The sequence below is a fragment of the Nestor notabilis genome, unplaced genomic scaffold (genome assembly GCF_000696875.1).
Source record: "Nestor notabilis isolate BGI_N333 unplaced genomic scaffold, ASM69687v1 scaffold19348, whole genome shotgun sequence".
NCBI lineage: Eukaryota > Metazoa > Chordata > Aves > Psittaciformes > Psittacidae > Nestor > Nestor notabilis.
Genome location: NW_009940803.1, coordinates 1 through 17,028, shown reverse-complemented (window position 1 = coordinate 17,028; position 17,028 = coordinate 1). Strand labels below are relative to the sequence as shown.

The 17,028-nt window shown below is 44.7% G+C and overlaps 1 protein-coding gene across 1 annotated transcript; it reads right to left on the bottom strand.

Annotated features, from left to right (window-relative positions):
- Positions 1–3,235: 3,235 nt before the first annotated feature.
- On the bottom strand, positions 3,236–16,797 carry TTC34 (tetratricopeptide repeat domain 34). The gene is given in 7 exon segments (XM_010020565.1): positions 3,236–3,754; positions 7,790–8,000; positions 8,271–8,542; positions 9,382–9,548; positions 12,067–12,259; positions 14,391–14,614; positions 15,192–16,797. Coding segments are annotated over 7 exon segments (3,192 nt in total).
- Positions 16,798–17,028: the final 231 nt, after the last annotated feature.

Below are 17,028 nucleotides of genomic sequence, written 5' to 3'. Positions count from 1 at the left end.
GCCATACTCTCTTCTTGATTACATTGGTGTTGATTCACATAAACACACTTGAATTCTTCACAGTTATCCAACATTTACAGCAGCATGCCACGAGAATATGTCCTAAAGCACACTGCACAAGAGACTTGCAAGGAGCATTACAACAGAGTTCCTTTTTGAAGTAACCTCAACCACTAGCTGTGTGCACAGAATGAGGGATGTGCCTCAGAGCAGTTGGGGACAGCTCCACAGTCTTGATGAATTGCAGCTTAATGTTAAAGAAACAATCAGAAATAACCACTGCAGTTTTCCTACCCAGATTCTTCGATCTGGAAGAAGTGGAAACAATATCCTGTTAGAAAATGGCATGTATATAAGTAGGTGATTCAGCTGAGCGGTCCCAGACCTTGATACGGGTACGGCAACAGATAAGGATGAGATTTATCAGCCTGGAGGGGAGGGAGATGTTTGTTGATGAATACTGATAGATCTCTGGTGCGTAGCTATTGCTGGCAGGGGAGAGTAGGCTGAAAGGAAAGCAGCCAAAGCCCCCTGGTGAGAGCAATGATGGCCTCTCTGCTGATTGCTGTGATAGCTCATTTCACATAGCAGCAGTTTGCTAGAGCCAGGCTCAAGTGCAGTGATCCTGTTAAGGCATCTTAGATGGTCTTCATGGCACTGCATGGAAGATCACAGTTAGCCTGAGTTATAACCAAAGCCAGTGCCGGTAACTGTCTATTAGAAATGGTGGGTATCCAGGACTCCTGCAAAGTGCAGCATGTTGGTTTTTTGGGAGATACCATCTTCTGGCAAAGCACAGTGTAATAGTCGTAGACGGGTTACATTTAATCCTGTCTGCTCCTCAGGACTCTGGGAAATGCGTGTCAGAACAGGTTGTGGTGAGTGTGAAATTGTGCTAGGCGTGCATAATGCTGCTCATCAGACCCCTCTCTCTGTGACTAATCACAGAAATCTATTGGATATTCCAAGAAATTAGTTGGAGGAACAAGCACATAAGGGAGAAATAAAGAAAAATGAGAAGCTTGGGCACAGGCAAAGATAAGGACTTTGATCACAAGAGTTCAGTGGGTACAGAAAGAGGACAGAGAAGAAAAGAAAGAAGTTGGTGCTGCTGCTCTCAGCAGAGGCTGCTAATCTAGCAGGTTCTTTCTTCATACACACTTGTACTGATATTATTCCTATTTATCAGCAAGGACAAGTGGAAGGAGAACCAGATTCATGGTCTCTCTGACTACATATCTCAGACTAGATATTAGGAAAGTTTCTTTACTGAGAGGGTGGTAAGACACTGGGACAAGCTTCCTAGAGGTGGTCGGTGCCCTGAGTCTGTCAGTGTCTAAGAGGCAATTGGTCAATCCCTTTGTAATATGCTTTAACTTTTGGTCAGCCCTGACAGGGTCAGGCAGTTGACTTCCAACTCTAACTATTCCATTTTAAAAGCTGCAGAAGGTTGAAACCCCAAACCATAATTCAAAGCCTTAAACAACTGCTTCTGAACAGTTCCAGCTTGAGACAATGAGACAAAGACATTTCTATCTGTTGATTTCTATTTGAAGAAAACTGAGCAAAGTTATTTCTTTCAGCTTGCAAGTGTAGCCAACAGTTGTTTAAGGGTAACATTTCATGCTTGGAAAGAAACTATCCTGTAGCATCTTAATGCCAGTTAGGAGCAAAAAGGAAGAAGTTAGGAGCATCAGTGTCACTAGGATTAAATCAGAGCACGTTTCCTTGAATTTGAGAGGAAAAGAAGCCCAGCCTTACCTGTGCTCTTAGCGAAGGAAAAACAAAGGAGCATGCAGAGAAGAAAAGAAGATGCAAGGGTAGAGATGGTATCATTGCCTACTGGGTTGACTGCATGGCTGCTGGATGAAGTTTCCCTCTGGAATGTTGCCTTTCAGAAAACAATGCAACAAGAAAGAAAATGTTCCCTTTCCCTTTCATCTCAATCAAAGTAGGAGAGTAGTTCTCAGCATTGCTTTAATCTTTGTTTTCAATAGTAGTTTCTGTTTTTCTCCATGATTCTATTATCACACTCCATAAACATCGGGAGAATTCAGTTGGAGCAGTCAAAACAAATACATGAGTCTGTTGCTCTGGGCCCCACCTCGTTGTTTCCTTTTTGCACAGCACAGGCACAATGCTTCCAACTGAAGCTGTGGGCTCCCTTTGCACAGATGAAACCCTATGGGTGTATCAGCACCATCTCTGTGCCCCCTGAGCCTCACCGTCCTTACAGGTGGTGAAGCTATGGCAGGCAGAACCCTCCAGAGCACATGAGATGCTGATGCCCATGCTGTGCAGCATGGATGGTGAAGGATGAGTGCTGAATCACTGCAGAAATCAAATTACCACCTTGGCTGCTGCCTCCAACCCCACCTCCTCTTTGTACATTGATCACTTCTCGATTAGCCCGTGCTGCAGTGCTGTCCTTTCTGCATGACTATCCAGGATGGGGCAGATGATATTGAGCAGGCTCTCGTAGATACCCCTGCTGAGAGACCAGGGTAACTGAGACAGGGATCTAGAAGTCCAAGGTGAAGTCTGGAGTGTAGCTGCTTGTATATCCCATATAACAATGCATTAGTCACTGGATTGGATATTTAATCTCTGAGTCTCATGCTTCATATTATCTACATTCCCTGGGACAGAAAAACAGTTTACTTGGCATTTGTACTGCTCCATTCCACTAATGGTGCTGATCATTGCAAATCCACTGGATGATGACAAGGGCAATTCCATTCAGCAGTAGGTCAGCTGAGTGGTGTAACACATACAGTCCTTCACAATTACATTACAAAAGTTAGTTTTGACAGATCTTTTTGACTGGCCCATAAAAATGGGGACACTTAATAGAACCGTATGTATAAAATGAATCAAATAGCAAGGAAATATATGGTGATTATTCATAAGCTGCAAGCTGTTTGTTTTCCTTCGCTATGGTTGGAACCCATGTGTTAGAATTAGATCACTTTATCCAGACAAAACACTTTCTTTCCAAGGGGGAGTTTACATACACCCACAGCAATTTTGAAGACTACAGAATAAAGCAGTTTGTCTTTTTCTTAGTGCTCTCCTGGTCAGTTTCATTTCACTACCTGAAACTCTCTCTTCTAATCTTGCTGTACCATGTTCAGTGCCATGTCCGTTGCATGTTTAGCATGAGCTTTTCATCTTTCCCTTGGTCTTAGAGCCTCACAAACTGGAAAGCAATCAGACGCATCCCTAAACAAACACATTAATGTATGCTACAGCTTGATGCCTCTCGCTTAAGTCTTGTTTTCAGCTTTTTCAGTTCAGCATTTTTATCAATTTTAAGCCCATTGGCTGTGATTTCCCAGGCCTCCTCGTAATGCTGCATTTCAAAGTGATATTGGGCAACCTTATGAAATGCTTTGGTTAACGTTTCACTGCCAGGGCCATTCATGATGCTGCATAATGCCACAGGTTCATCCAACTTCAGTGCCTCGATATACTGTTTAACTGCTGCTTCTTCCTCAGCCACTGACAAGAGGAGGTGTCCTTTGGAGCAGTGGTCCTCAGCACGTGTTTGCAGACTGCTCCGGCCGTGCTGCTGGATCACTTTCTCCAGGTCTTGTAAAGCTTTGTCATACCTTTTCAGGTGCATAAGGCAAGCAGCCCTCTGTCGAAGATACCTTGGGCTATCCCTGCTTCCCGAGACAGCAAGGGTATAATAACCAAGAGCCTTCTCATAGCGATGTTCTTGAATCAGCATGTTTCCTTGCTGGGCTGCTACCTGTGGACAGGAAGTAACTTAGTGTTAGTTACTAAAAGTGAACCCCCCCGAAATGTGTAGTCTGGACTGGCCACAGACAGACACAGACACTAAGAAATTATGGATACTTTTTCAAATGTTGAAGTTGCATCTAGCTGGAGAACATATAATTGGTGTATTTCTTTGCATGCAGATAAATCTTTTATCTCAAGAGTTTCTGAACCACTCTTTGTGCATGTTTTGCTAGAAGTTTCTCAGAGTGTTTCATTCTGAAGTTTTAATTTCTTAGGAATGAATGTGAACTGAAAACTGAATGCACCAAACTCTAAAAGTTCTCTTCATGAAGCCATGTTTCTCCCGTGCTCTGCTCTAAAGGTGACTAGATGGCAATTGCATCTTCTGCTCCATTGATAGTGAGCCCCAGCCCATAGACATTTGCATGTGCTGATAATGAAGGCTGGTCTCTACTGAAGTTTCCCCAAGCTGTAGGAAAAAACAGTCAACTGATGGCTTTGCTAATCGTGAATCTCAAGTGCAAGTGAACTGTCTGCCCTTATCTGAAGGGGAAAACAAGAAAATAGAGAAGGCAGAAAAAGCCACAACAATTCAGGTTCATGAAGGTCAAAGAAAACTCTATTAGAACTATTTGCCTCGAATGGATTTTTCATTATTTCTCTTTATTGGTAATAAATAAAACTTCTAACATGCTGCAGCAGAGGGAATATTTAAGCTAGAAACAAAGCTGCCGCCAGCAGCTTAGGTCTTGCAAGAAGCCTGAGCCGAACAAGCCGAGACTTCAAGTTCAGTCTCATTCCTGATTTAAAGGGACTGAGCTGGGACCCAGTTCTGGTGTATAAAACAGATTAATTAGCATCTTCCTTGCTCATCAGCTTCTGGACAAAGACAAATATGAACAGAAGACTTATGGAAAGGAAAATAGGAAGGGCATAGAAAGCCAGAAGGTTATTACACAACTGAGTTTAGCTGCTCTCTGTATGTGGCTTTTGAGAAGCACTTTGCCACCAGCCTCATTGCAGGTGCCTTTGGAAGGCCAAGAGCAGGCTGTGTAGTCCATTCAGGGGTGAGCTGTAGTCCACCCTCACACTGGTGATGACTTCCAGACTGAAATAATTCTGGTGCCACCTGGAAAGGGCCATGAGTGACTGGACATTGAACTGCTTCCTGGATTAGGTCTCTGTGTTCCTTTCTACCATCTAGTTACCTCACCGTGTAATCAAGAACTGAAAATACCCCTATTTGGTGCATTTGTGGTTCCAGTCCCTAGTGACTAATCTTGTGTTGAAATTGGCCATGGTTCACCTCCTTAGGAAGAGAATGAGGAGTGAGGAGTTTAATGGACATGGAATTATGGTCAAGATTTAGTCTCTGGGCAGTAAATTCCAGAAGATGGACTGATAAACATTGAGCTTTGTAAGTGGTTGGATGTTTTCAGAACAGTTTGGAGCAAGTCTTTCCTTCTTTATCTGCAGACTTTGTTTGGGGTCCACATCCCATGAAGGCACATGGAATGGGAACTTCTTCGTTGGGCTGAGGGCCTAATTCTGTCCCACCCCATATATAGCTTTTGTAGGAAGCAGCTCTGGGTGCCCTATGGCATGTCAACAGCTCGGAGGATCTGGGCAAGGAGCTAGCCATCAGTCATGCATTTAACCTCTGACATAGGAAACCGAAGGGTTGAAGCTGCACTAGCAGCAAGCAAACTCCCTTCCTCTGACCTTTTGCAGCTTAATAAATCTTTCAGACTCCTATTCCCATGGGGCTCTCCCAGTTGTTTACAAATTTCTTAGCATGGGACCCCTTCAACTATAAATAATGCAAGTGCTTCATTGCTTTGTTTTTCATGAAAAACCGTGAGTACATGAAGGAGCTCTCCTTCCTCCACCCTTTCCTATTCAGCTCTTGGAGAACTATTTTTAGCTTCTCAGAGCAGACTCCAGGATAACGATGACACATTTCTATAATGCCTGTAATCTCCAAACACCCCAGAACAATGTGGCAGTAATGCTTTTGTACACGGAGTGCTGAGATGAAGGGCTGGGGGTAAACCGCTAAACTCGTCTTTGCTTCAGTCTCCTTATTTGCGACCTGGAGGGAACAGAAAGAACCACCTCCTCTGAAGGAGCCCTGGCAGTCAGGCCATCCTTGGGCACTAATTCTGTCTGTAAGCTTTCTCTTCTTTTACTGAGATCTTCCTTTCACACACAAACTGGAACAACCTCACAGGCAGAAGGAAGTGCTACTGGGAAGTCCTCTGAGACCTTGGGCAGGTGAATTAACCACTTCCTTCCCCACCCCAGCAAGGTCCATACTTATCCCCTGGTCATGGAGTACATGTATACAGAGATTTGTGACTGTGGGCTGATCAGTTATAAAAGTAATCACAGCCATTAACTCTTCAAAGGTTAGAGAACATGAACAGGCTCCTGGTGCTCAATCCAAGTGTTTACTCAGCTGAACAAAGGCACAAGATTAAAGATTAAAAAATGAAAATGACTCTACTTTACTTCCAGCCCTGGTATTGAATTCCAGCCACCCTTATCCTCCCAAGCAGGAGAGAGATGGGTCATGATAAATGAGCCACCACTAAAGGGATTTATTCCAGACCCTGTTCCACAGCTGCTGAAAAGACAGAAGAAATAAAGTGCCTCTCCCCTTTTAAAGGTTTCACTACTCCGTGGCACCATCAGTGCAGTTTAACTATACAAAAATGAGCTTGTCTGGGGCTTTTTCTTCTCTTTTTTTTTGTCTTCCTGACAGCATAAGAACATCCCTCCTGTGTTTGCTCAGAAAGCAGCACAGATGGACTGAGCTGTGACTTCCACGCAGAACGAGTCATGCGGCAGCAAGGGAAATTCAGCTGTAAAATGTATCTTCACTTATAGACACCTCCTTAGGGCCTCCTTGAACACATTCTTGATAGTATCTTTATCAACTTTATATAGTGAAAGATTGCAAATGGGCTCTGAAATCTTGAAACTCTTCCCCATAAGACTGAACTTTTTTCATTATTCAGAAGAGAGGGGCTCTTTTCTCTGTGATGGGGTTTATCTAGGGACCAGCAAATTAATACTTGTTTACTTATATCCTCCTGCTGTTTTGCTAAAATACTCACAAAGTACTCCTCTCAAGACACATTAAGTATAGCAGCATGTTGTTTGTTTTATAACCTGGGAGAAAGCATAACAATATAGCTTCTCACCAGGGTGCACACAATCTACAAATTGAGTAAAAGGAAGCAAACGGATTCTCAGAACACGGAGCTTCTGAGTAATCAGAATTGCAGATGCTTGAGTGAATGTTAAAACTCCTCACCATCAATCTGACCTTGTCCTGTTGTATTACTGGATGTGTCTTCTCAGAGCTGGATGTACTTTGGGGGAGAAACTTAAAAAAAATACTGAAAAATACGTACTTTGTGGGCTAGAACAACGTGCCATTTTTGTGTCACAGCGTTTCAGCTGAGGAAACCAATACCAGGCTCAAAGGCTCATCATTTTTATACAAATAGGAGTATATTTACATTTCTAAATGTTACACAAAAGAACAAAAAGGATTGAAGCATTTGATGTGACCGAATCAGAACCTTGAGTTTAATTTCAGCAAGAAAATAAACAAAGATAAATTCCCCTTCCCCAGAAGGCAGCTATGAGCACTGTGTAACTCACCCAGAGAACAGTCGAGCAATGATCTTGTTAAATGTCTTGCTGCTGCCCCTCACATCCCCTGCATTTTAGTGTTGGGATTAAACAGGTCTCATACCAGGGAGACCAAGGAGACATTCCCCCAAGTGGTAAAAAGTGGTAATGATGAATTATTAGAGACTGAAGCAAGGTCACTGCAATGAAAGAAGTTTGGATTCAACTCCCTGATCTGGCTGGAGGAAGAAGCCAATTTGTTCCTCGTTCCTCTGATAAATGGTCTTTCCACACACTTCTGTTCAAGACAAGGCAGGGAAAATCCCTGCAGCCTTGCAGGATTTCTTCCCATTTCTTTCCCCACTGAATCCACCGATGTGGCATTGAAAACGGATTGTACCTGAGCAAGATGCTGCCGTTGCTTAGTGTCTGTGAAGTTCAGGAGAAACCCCAGCTCCCTTTCATCTCTCTTAGCTAGGACACTGAGTGAGTGAGCTGCTGCTGTCACATTCCTCCTCTTCAGCTGCAGCACAGCTAGCCTTGCACTAGCAAAGTCATCAGCAAGAGAGCAGCCAAATGCTTCCCGAAGGTGAGTGAGGGCCTCCTCATGCCTTCCTGTGGGTTAACACCAGTACAAGCTATATAAGCCATTCCATGTGGAGAAAGAGACATCAAGAAAACTTACTAAGGCAGGATTTAAGTAGCCTGTCCACATTCAAGGGTATTAATTACTTCATACCCTTTCCAAAACATTTGCAAACTTCTCTTGAAAAGTACTATGGAAAGTACTGTACAGCAGTACTCTTGCCATTTAACATTGGCTTTCTTCCAATATGCTGCTCATGCCCTTACTCTGAGCAGCAATGTAAAAGAATTGGAACTTACCATTTGCAATCAAAACGTCTGTGTAGAAGATGTGATATGCTGCATCCTTGCCAATTTTAATGAGTGCCTCTGCAAGCATGAGAAGATCCCTGAGGGTTTCTTCTTTTGAAAGGTCTTTAGTAGCAACAAGCTCAGTTAACGCAGCCCTGCCATGCAGAAGGAGCCACTGAGTGATCAAACCTTGGGCTTCCTGCTTTAAAGCCAGGATTGCTGGGATCACAGCTCCTGCCTCTACCTTCAGAGCTGAGAGCAAATCTTGCACTGCTTCCTGTGTGAAAACAAGACCAAAAAATGAAATGCTGGCAATAACTATGAATTGATAATTTGTTCTTTTAGGCGTTTTCAGTTCTTTGTTGACCCACAAATCATCTGCACACCTCTGGAAGCTCTTTGCTCTCCTCTGTCCTTGTGGTGCTTTGTTTTCATTTAGAAAGCTGATCTAAGAGCATAAGGACAGGTTTGAATGACTATTTGCAAAGTGTTTTGAACTCAGATTATCACTGAAAAGAAATCTTACAGCAACAAGAAGGAGATGCTGTGAATAAGTGCAGGATTTGGGCCAGCCAGGATAAACCAGCACAAACACACACACTCAGTGGTGTGATATGAAGGTAAAGTGTAAGGCTATTAACCGTATTAGAAGCAGATAAACCATGCAGACATCTGACATGGTTTCCAGGCAGTGATATACTGCAATCTCCAAAGTCCACTGTAAAACTAATTGTACACATAAGCTTTTCACAGATGATGGAGAGGGACTCACTGAACCTTGAAACTGTTCCTTCTTTTTCCTCTTCTTGTTGCTACATTTCATCTAAGGCAACATCATGTCCTGAAAATGTGGTATCAAATACAAGGGAGAGTTTGCGGCATTGCAAATCAATGCAAGGTAGTGCCAGTAAGAGCTGTGGTTAAGGTTTAGGTTTCCTCTCTCTAGACTTGGGAAAGCAAATCCATAATGTCAGGTGGACTACTGATACACCAGCCAAAGCAAGAGCCTTTCACTGCCCAAAGTCTGTGATAAACTCTTTTGATTTCAGTGAGTCCATGACAAAACCTGCTTAATACCATCAGAAAAATCACCATCAAAACAACATATGATAATACCTTCTGCTGCTTCAGAGCAAGGTAAATGAATCCTCGTCCACTCAGAGCTTGCACATTCCTAGGGTCCTCCTTTAGGATGGCATTGAAATCAAAAATAGCAGTTTTCTTCTGACCAAGGTGCCCATAACATCGAGCCCTGATGAGAAGGCAATCTTCAGCATAACCCCCTGGAGGAGAGAAATGCAGCCTTGCTTACTTGCAGGTCTCAAGTCTACTGCTCTAAACCAGGCTGCAGGAAATCCCAGTGTGTGACAACTACAAACCCCACCGAAGGGCCTCAAAGTGGCCAAGTGCAGATGATGTGGTAGACTTGCATGTTGTGTTATGGTGGCTGCAGGAGTGAAAGTAAATACCACTTTGTTCAGAGCTGTGGTGGAATAAGGGATATGTGCTGGGTGGAGGCAAATGTGCTCTGGTAAGCAACTGCAGTCCACAGATGTGACAGGAAGAAGAATAAGGAGTGTGTTGGAGAGGATATCCAAGGATATCCGGATGAAGCTGTAGAAAAATGCCACTTTGCCTAAGGAAGTGTATGAGAGTACTTGAGTGGTAGTCTCCTTTGTTTCTGTTGCCAGTGGAATTCCTAATGCATACTATAACTGCAACTGTCCTACTGTGACTCAACTCTAACTTTCCAGGCAGGAACCATACTGTGCCAGGCACACCAAAAACACAGGCCCCACTTCAAAGAGTCTTCAGCCTAGTTAAACATGCCAAAAGAACATTGTAATAAAAAATTGAATGAGTGGAAAAGGTAACAGAATGAAAACCATAAAATCCCAGTGCTCAGCTAGCTCTAAAGCTTCCTGGTTTCTAATAAAAACAAATACATATGTCCATCAACACTCTCTTCTCAGATATTCATGACTGCTTTTTTGATTGCCTCAAGGTCTCAGCAAGAGTGGGTCACCTCAGGAACAGCCAACGGAAGCAAAAGGAGCAGTGTGCAGTTAAACACTCAAACTTTCCATGCAGGCCAGTTTTCTTCTACTTCCTCTCGCATACCTGACTCAGGTAGCTGACAGGGCAGAGAAATCCGTGTTTGCCAGTTGTCACAAAACTACTTCTGTGAATTTTTGAGGTCTGCAGAGCTTTGTCCTTTGGGATTCTGCCGTAAGGTCTTCCCTGTATTTTAAAGAATCTCTAAAAGACAACGTTGTGATGCTGCTCTAGAAAGCAGCAAAAGGAAAATGAGGGAACATTTTCACATCTCCACATCTATCCCTCCACCACACCTTTCTCCAAAGACATCATTAATGTACAACAACTGGAGACAACCTACTAAAGATGTGACCATCACCTCAGGATCTGAGCTGGATTAGGATCGAGTTAGTTAGAAGGAACCCTTGGAGATTTTATTAGGATGGAAGAGGAACAGCGCAAAGGAGAAAAGAACGGTCCAAGAGGAAGACGTAAGGATGGAGGCACAAGGACAGAGCATACACCTTTCTGCCATCCACATGCCCCTTCCTTTCAAGGCAAGGATCTCACTACGCCCTGGGTTGCAGTCAGTGCCTGTGGCATGCCAATACTGGATGATAAATCATCAGTGCCACTGTAAATATTTTTTCAGAAGGAGGTCAGCAAATGCAGCCTCTTGCACAGCTGCCTGCAGAGAGGAGCCAGCAGACAGGCTCCTAGCAATGCTTTTACAGTAATGAGGCTTTTACTCCCTCCTGATATGCTCCAAAACTTCCATACCAAACGTTATTATCACTCTGGAGCTCCACCAACTGGCTTCTATAAAGACAATATCTATTTCTTAACAAGCATCTGCTCTAGCAGGTGGGGAGTGGATAAGCTGGAATGCCTGGGCTGTGAAATGGAACCAGCTCAAAGCAATTAACAGCTTTTTTCCCATTTTCATAAACCAATCTCTCTTGCTTCTCAATGCTGCTGTCATAACATTTGCTTGGAGTGAGAGGCACATTTCCATACGAACATGGTTTTACTTGGAACATGCCAGGAGCATTTCCATGTTAGCCTGATCTCGCTCCTTAGGAACAGCTAGGATAATGATGGATGATGTTGGAACAAGAAGGCAGGTTGTTTGCTGCAGTGACTGTATTTACGGCATGTTCATTCTGATGAAACAGGAGGTACCACTTGAATTTCCTTGGTAGGAAGGTTTTCAGGGGACAAAATTCTCCTCTTGTTCACCACCAGTTTGGCTTTAATCTCTTCAAGAAACAATTACACTGTGTTTTCAAAGAAGCTTTAATCTCTTTCTAGACCAAGTTTAATTTTCTGGGGAAACATTTCCAAAGTTACAGTAGTGCAACCTAGCAGCTGGACACCAGGATCTTGACACGACCAGGCTTCAGGCTTACCTCAGCCATCTGTGTGCAGTCACTTACTGAAAAATCAAGTTTTATAGAAGGAATAACAATTCTGCAGTAATTTCTTGAGACTCTTCCCTGTATTTTGAGCACGTATCTGTTGCTGTGATAAACAGCCTCCCTACATTAAGTACAGAAGAATCCCCCTGCTATTCCGCTTTTCCTTTACCAACAGAACAACAGCATTACACTGCTTAACCTGAAAGGATCTTTTTTAAACCACAGTAAAGAAGGAAAGTGTGGCACATAAAACAGCTCTGGGAAGATAGCCCTGCTAACATGAAGACGTGGTAAAGTGTAAAGAAGACATACATTGTGTTTCCTATCAGTATGTTGATAACCCTACCTGCAGCAATGATGGCAAAGGAAAGGTAGGCAATGGCCTCTTTGAGGTCAGCATCCTCCTGTTTGTTCTTCAGGATGGTCAGTGCTCTGAAATGGCAGTGAGTTTGCATCAGCTTCCTGTCTTCATCTTTGAAAATGTCCATGATTGGCAGGAGGCAGGAGGTATCTCCAATTCTGATCACTTTCTTCAGCAGCTTAACAAAGGAAGAGAAAAAGGCAGAAGAGAAAGAATGGCACAAAAGGTGAAATGAAGTTATGCTAAAGCTGGAAATATTGCTGTCTAGTGAGACAAGTATGCTTTTACCCAATGCATCCCCACCCTTCACTGGGGCTTCAGCCAGCCACAGTCCAGCCAGGGATCATGGATCTCTTTTATATAACATCTCAGCTGGCCCCAGTGTAAATGCATGCTGGAGAAAAGATTAATTCTTATCTTCTCTTACCACCAGTGCAGCTGCGGAAATCATTCTGGGGGAATACAGAATGCTGCCTTGCTTACTTAGGGCAGCATCTGCTCCAGCCTGGCAGGTAGCTGCTTTTATAAATACACCTGAACCACAGGGTGATTGCCCCGAAGAGAGACAGTTTCTGTGGAACAGAAGCATTCCAGTGACCCCTTTTGACTGGAAAATTGAAACCAGTGAACTAATGGAAAACCAGTGCTGTGCCTTTCTTTTAGTATTGCTATGGGGAATCTGGAAAAAGTACGAAAAGACTCTTGCCTGACACATGGTATCTTTGTCTCCACTCACTACAGTGAAAGTCACCAAGCATTTTCTTATTAGATTTCCTAAAGAAAAGAATCACAAGGTGTTTCCTCCAGTAAAGCATTTGTGCTTAGCAGGTTCTCAATATTCACATCTGAGGCAGGATAAGAACAAAGTTATCTTGATGCCGCAGACACAGGCACTGAACTCATTATTTTTATTAACAGAGACAAGTGTCTGGGTGCTGACAGGCAGGTGGCACAAAAACGTTCTGAAGACAAATTTTCGGTGACAGATGTTCCATCTAGAACTCATAGCAGAAGCTGCAGACAGGAATCCAACTTCCAGGGGCAACGTATGGACTCTAATAAAGTCATGTCATCCATTCATAGCCTTCCCACAGGCAGCAAATGGTACAGAACTTTTATTTTTCAGAGGGAGTAGTGAAGTGGTGACAATAAAACCTTTCTCTCTGTGCGGCAGAATTGATTTGGGATTTTAGAAAATGCAATAGCTCCCTCTGATGGCAGAACCCGGTAATTCAGCTTCGTAATCCTCGGGTGGAATCTCTTGCATGGTTTGAAGCACAAGTCATTAGGCATTAAAGAAAGAAAACTGCAGACTGATATTTGAGCTTCTGGTTTTGTTTCTTTCTCCGCCTCTCCTCTACAATGCTCCATTAGGATAATCAGTCAGGGAGTAGTTCTGCCTTCTTCTCTAGGGGAAAATTACCAATCCCATCAATATTGCCACAAGGGGCAGGATGCTCAGTCATGCTCTGCCTAGTTAAAGTCTCTGATGAAAAGTGCCATTAAGTAGCATATGATAAATGGGCCGTATTTAGCTAGGAGACCTGTGTGGCCTGTGCTACAGACAGGAGGTCCTACTTATGTGGCCTGTATTTAGATCTTAAAGGTTCTGCTAGCGGTTGAACCTCACCTGAGCTTCAAGTTTCACTGTGTCAAGAGTCCTCACTGTTGCAATTCCTGGGGCTTCTAACAGCAAACTGTTCAGTTTTAAGATGGAAATGCATATGAACCACTGAGCATGACAGTGTAATCAGTAATTCCACTGCAGTCTGGGTAAAAGCAGTATCAAGTCAGGTCAAATCAGCTATTGTGACCCTGAAGGTGAAACTTTGCACTGCCCTGAACCCCAGCAGTTTGCAAAGTTGTTTGAGTTTAAAAGCAAACAGGGAGGTTCATTTTTATGAAAGCCACCACATTTTCTTAGCATTTCCTGTGCTTTTCAAAGACCTCTGCCCAGTTCACCAACATTCCTGAAAAATGTCTTGAAGCACATTTTGGGGTAGGTACAGCCCCTGGAAACCCATCACAGGTTCCAACTCTGCAGCATGTGATGAGGTGGCCTCACAGTGCAGTTTGTACCTGGAGCCTTACAGTTGTCATGTAACACTGAGGAGCAGGAGACAAGCAGAGCATGGTGAGAGCATTTCAGCTCAACTGACAGCCCTTGAACACTCTCTGGCAAGACTACATCTCTAAAGTGATCCCTCTTAAGTTCTACCATGCATCTTCTGCATCAGCCAAAAGGGTTGTTAACCCTCTTACTGCTCGCTCATCACTGTCATTCTCTCTGCTAGCCAGGAGCTCCCTACCTGGTTGCCATCATACATGAAACCTCTCTTCAGCTGCAGAAGCGCGAGTCTAGCCAGGATGGGAGAGCGCTGGGGATTTCTGGAGAGTGCTACCACGAGCAGCTTGTGAGCTTCTTCTGCACGGCCCATCTGGTACAGGGCATCCGCACAAAGGATCCGTGATGCTTCATCAGAGGCGTCCAGCTCCACCAAGAGAGAAGCCAGCTGGTAAACCCCAGGGGCATCTCTGGAGGAAAAAAACAGAAGAAGAAAAAGGGAAAGGTCACCTTCAAGGAAAAAACTCACTATTTTTAAAACTCAGGCTTTAATGGATTTAGCTGGAATAGTTTGGTGTTCCCATCTCAGATCTCCCAGCCTAAAATATGACATTAATCGAGTTAGCATTGAAAAACCGTTTGGATTGCCAGCACCAAGGATGTGCACAGTAGCACCTCAGCTCTGTCTTGGAGGGACACTTTCTAGGGGTTTGGTACTTCATGGCCCACCAAATCCTTCAGTTCAGAGCTGAGAGTGACCAACAAACTTGTTTTATTATGGGTTTAGCTACAACTTTGGAGGAGAAATCTGTCAATTCCCACTAGAATTTCACACTTTCCTAGCTTAGGCCAATTGGTGTATTGTGGATCAACTTCCACAGAGAGATTGTGCTGATTTGGCTATGTGGATCCTATCACAGTATTTTGCTGGAATAACCACACCCAGGTCATTTTATTTCAACCTGTTACGTTAGTTAGGAACTTTAAGAGGGTCTATATCCTATTCTCAGTTATATGAAGCAAGTACTCTCTCTACTACTCCAGCTGCTCTCTTTCTGTTAAGAATCTACACAGCCCTGATCTTTTTTCTGCCCCCAGGCTGAACTACTTCCTGAGTACCTCTTCATCTGGAGCATCTTCTGTCCTTCTTCTTGGAGGACTTTCAGCAGCAGTCCTCTTTGGTTCCACGGCACATAGGATTTGATTGTGAAGAAGGTTTCCTCCAGCTTTAACTGGCAAGCTGTGATATAATCCAGGGCTGTCAAGTAATTGCTGCCACCAGAAATCCGGGTAAGTCCACGCCCGCATAAGGCTTTAATACAGCTGTTGGGATGTGGGGAATCATGTTCAATGACCTTCTGGAAGTCCTGCAGGGCTTGCTGATGGTCATGAGCATGGAGGGAGCAGAATCCTCGCAATGCTAAGAGAGTATTGTAGTAAGTTTTCTGCTCTGCTGCCAAGAGGTGGTCACAGATATCCCGGGCAGCCCTGATGTGCCCATGCAGGAGGTGGCAGTCTGCTAGCCGAACACTGAGCTCACGTTTGGACCCTGGGGAGATCTGAAGGAGGAGCTGGACTGTCTGGATGACAGAAGGGAGCAGTTCAGTACCATGATTGTCTCTGAGTTCAGTCCGAGTACGCACAGCCTCCCTGTAGGCTCCAAACTTCACCTCCAGGACAGTTCTAGCCTGTCTTTCTATCCTCTCAGTGTCGTGTGGTGAAAAAAGCTCTTCGAAGTGTTTCATTGCTTGGGCAGGGGCTGCTGCAAAGGCTTCTGCTAAATCCTGCACCGTTTCTTGCACCTGGCCACCCAAGAAGAAGTAAGCAGCAGCCCGTTCCAAGAGCAGACACAAAGCTTTCTCACCTCTGAGATTATTATCAGATGAGAAGCCCTTGAGGCCCCTGCTACACACTGCCACACACTCCTCAAATTTGTTTTTCTTAAAGAGGTAAGCTGCCTGCACCCTGCACACCCAAATATCGCCTGGTGCCAGAGCAGACAGGAAGTCATAGCAGCAGCCCAGCCACTGGTCCAAGGAACTGCTGTCTGGGCTTTCCTCCTGGTATGTTGAGAGATAATTACAGAAGGCCTGGATGACCTGTGGCACGTGATCCCTTTGCCTTGTGCACACGTAGGCCACTGCCTCAGCCCGATGCACTGCAAAGGCCTGGATATAATCCACAACTCCCTTCCTGACCTGTGTCCCGGACAGCACCCATGCCAACGCCCTCAGCAGCAGCAGTTCCATTGAGTACTTCGGGTTAGCCTTGAGCAGGGTGCTGCATTTATTCACCACCTCCTCCGAGCATCCTCGCCTGAGCAGGGTCTCTAGTCTGTATATCGAGGATACAACATTGCTGGGACTTAGAGTGGAGAGGAAGGTGGCTGCTATTCCTACACTGAGGGAGACAACGGCCAAGTGCTTGCTCTGGATGTTGGGAATCTGGTTCTTGCCTTTGCACCACATCTCCAGGGTGGCTGTCACTTTCTCCCAGAGGCCTTTGTCTAAGGAGTTCACTTTCTGTACTGCCATGGGGGCACTGCAGCTGAAGGCAGCCACGTAGAAAGCAGTGGCTGTTGGTAACTCGTGCTGGGTGAGATGGTGGTCCCCTTCTTCGCAGAGCAGTGCAGCAAGCTCCCGAGCCGACATGTTCTGTGCGGGTATCCTCACCAAGCAGCATCACCCGGGCAGCGTGGCTGGGGCCTGTGAAACACACAACCAGCAGCGTGACAGTGCAGCAACCCCCCGAGCCGACATGTTCTGTGCGGGTATCCTCACCAAGCAGCATCACCCGGGCAGCGTGGCTGGGGCCTGTGAAACACACAACCAGCAGCGTGAGGGGCTCTGGAGAGGGGGTTTTCTCTTGAGGGGCACCTTTCC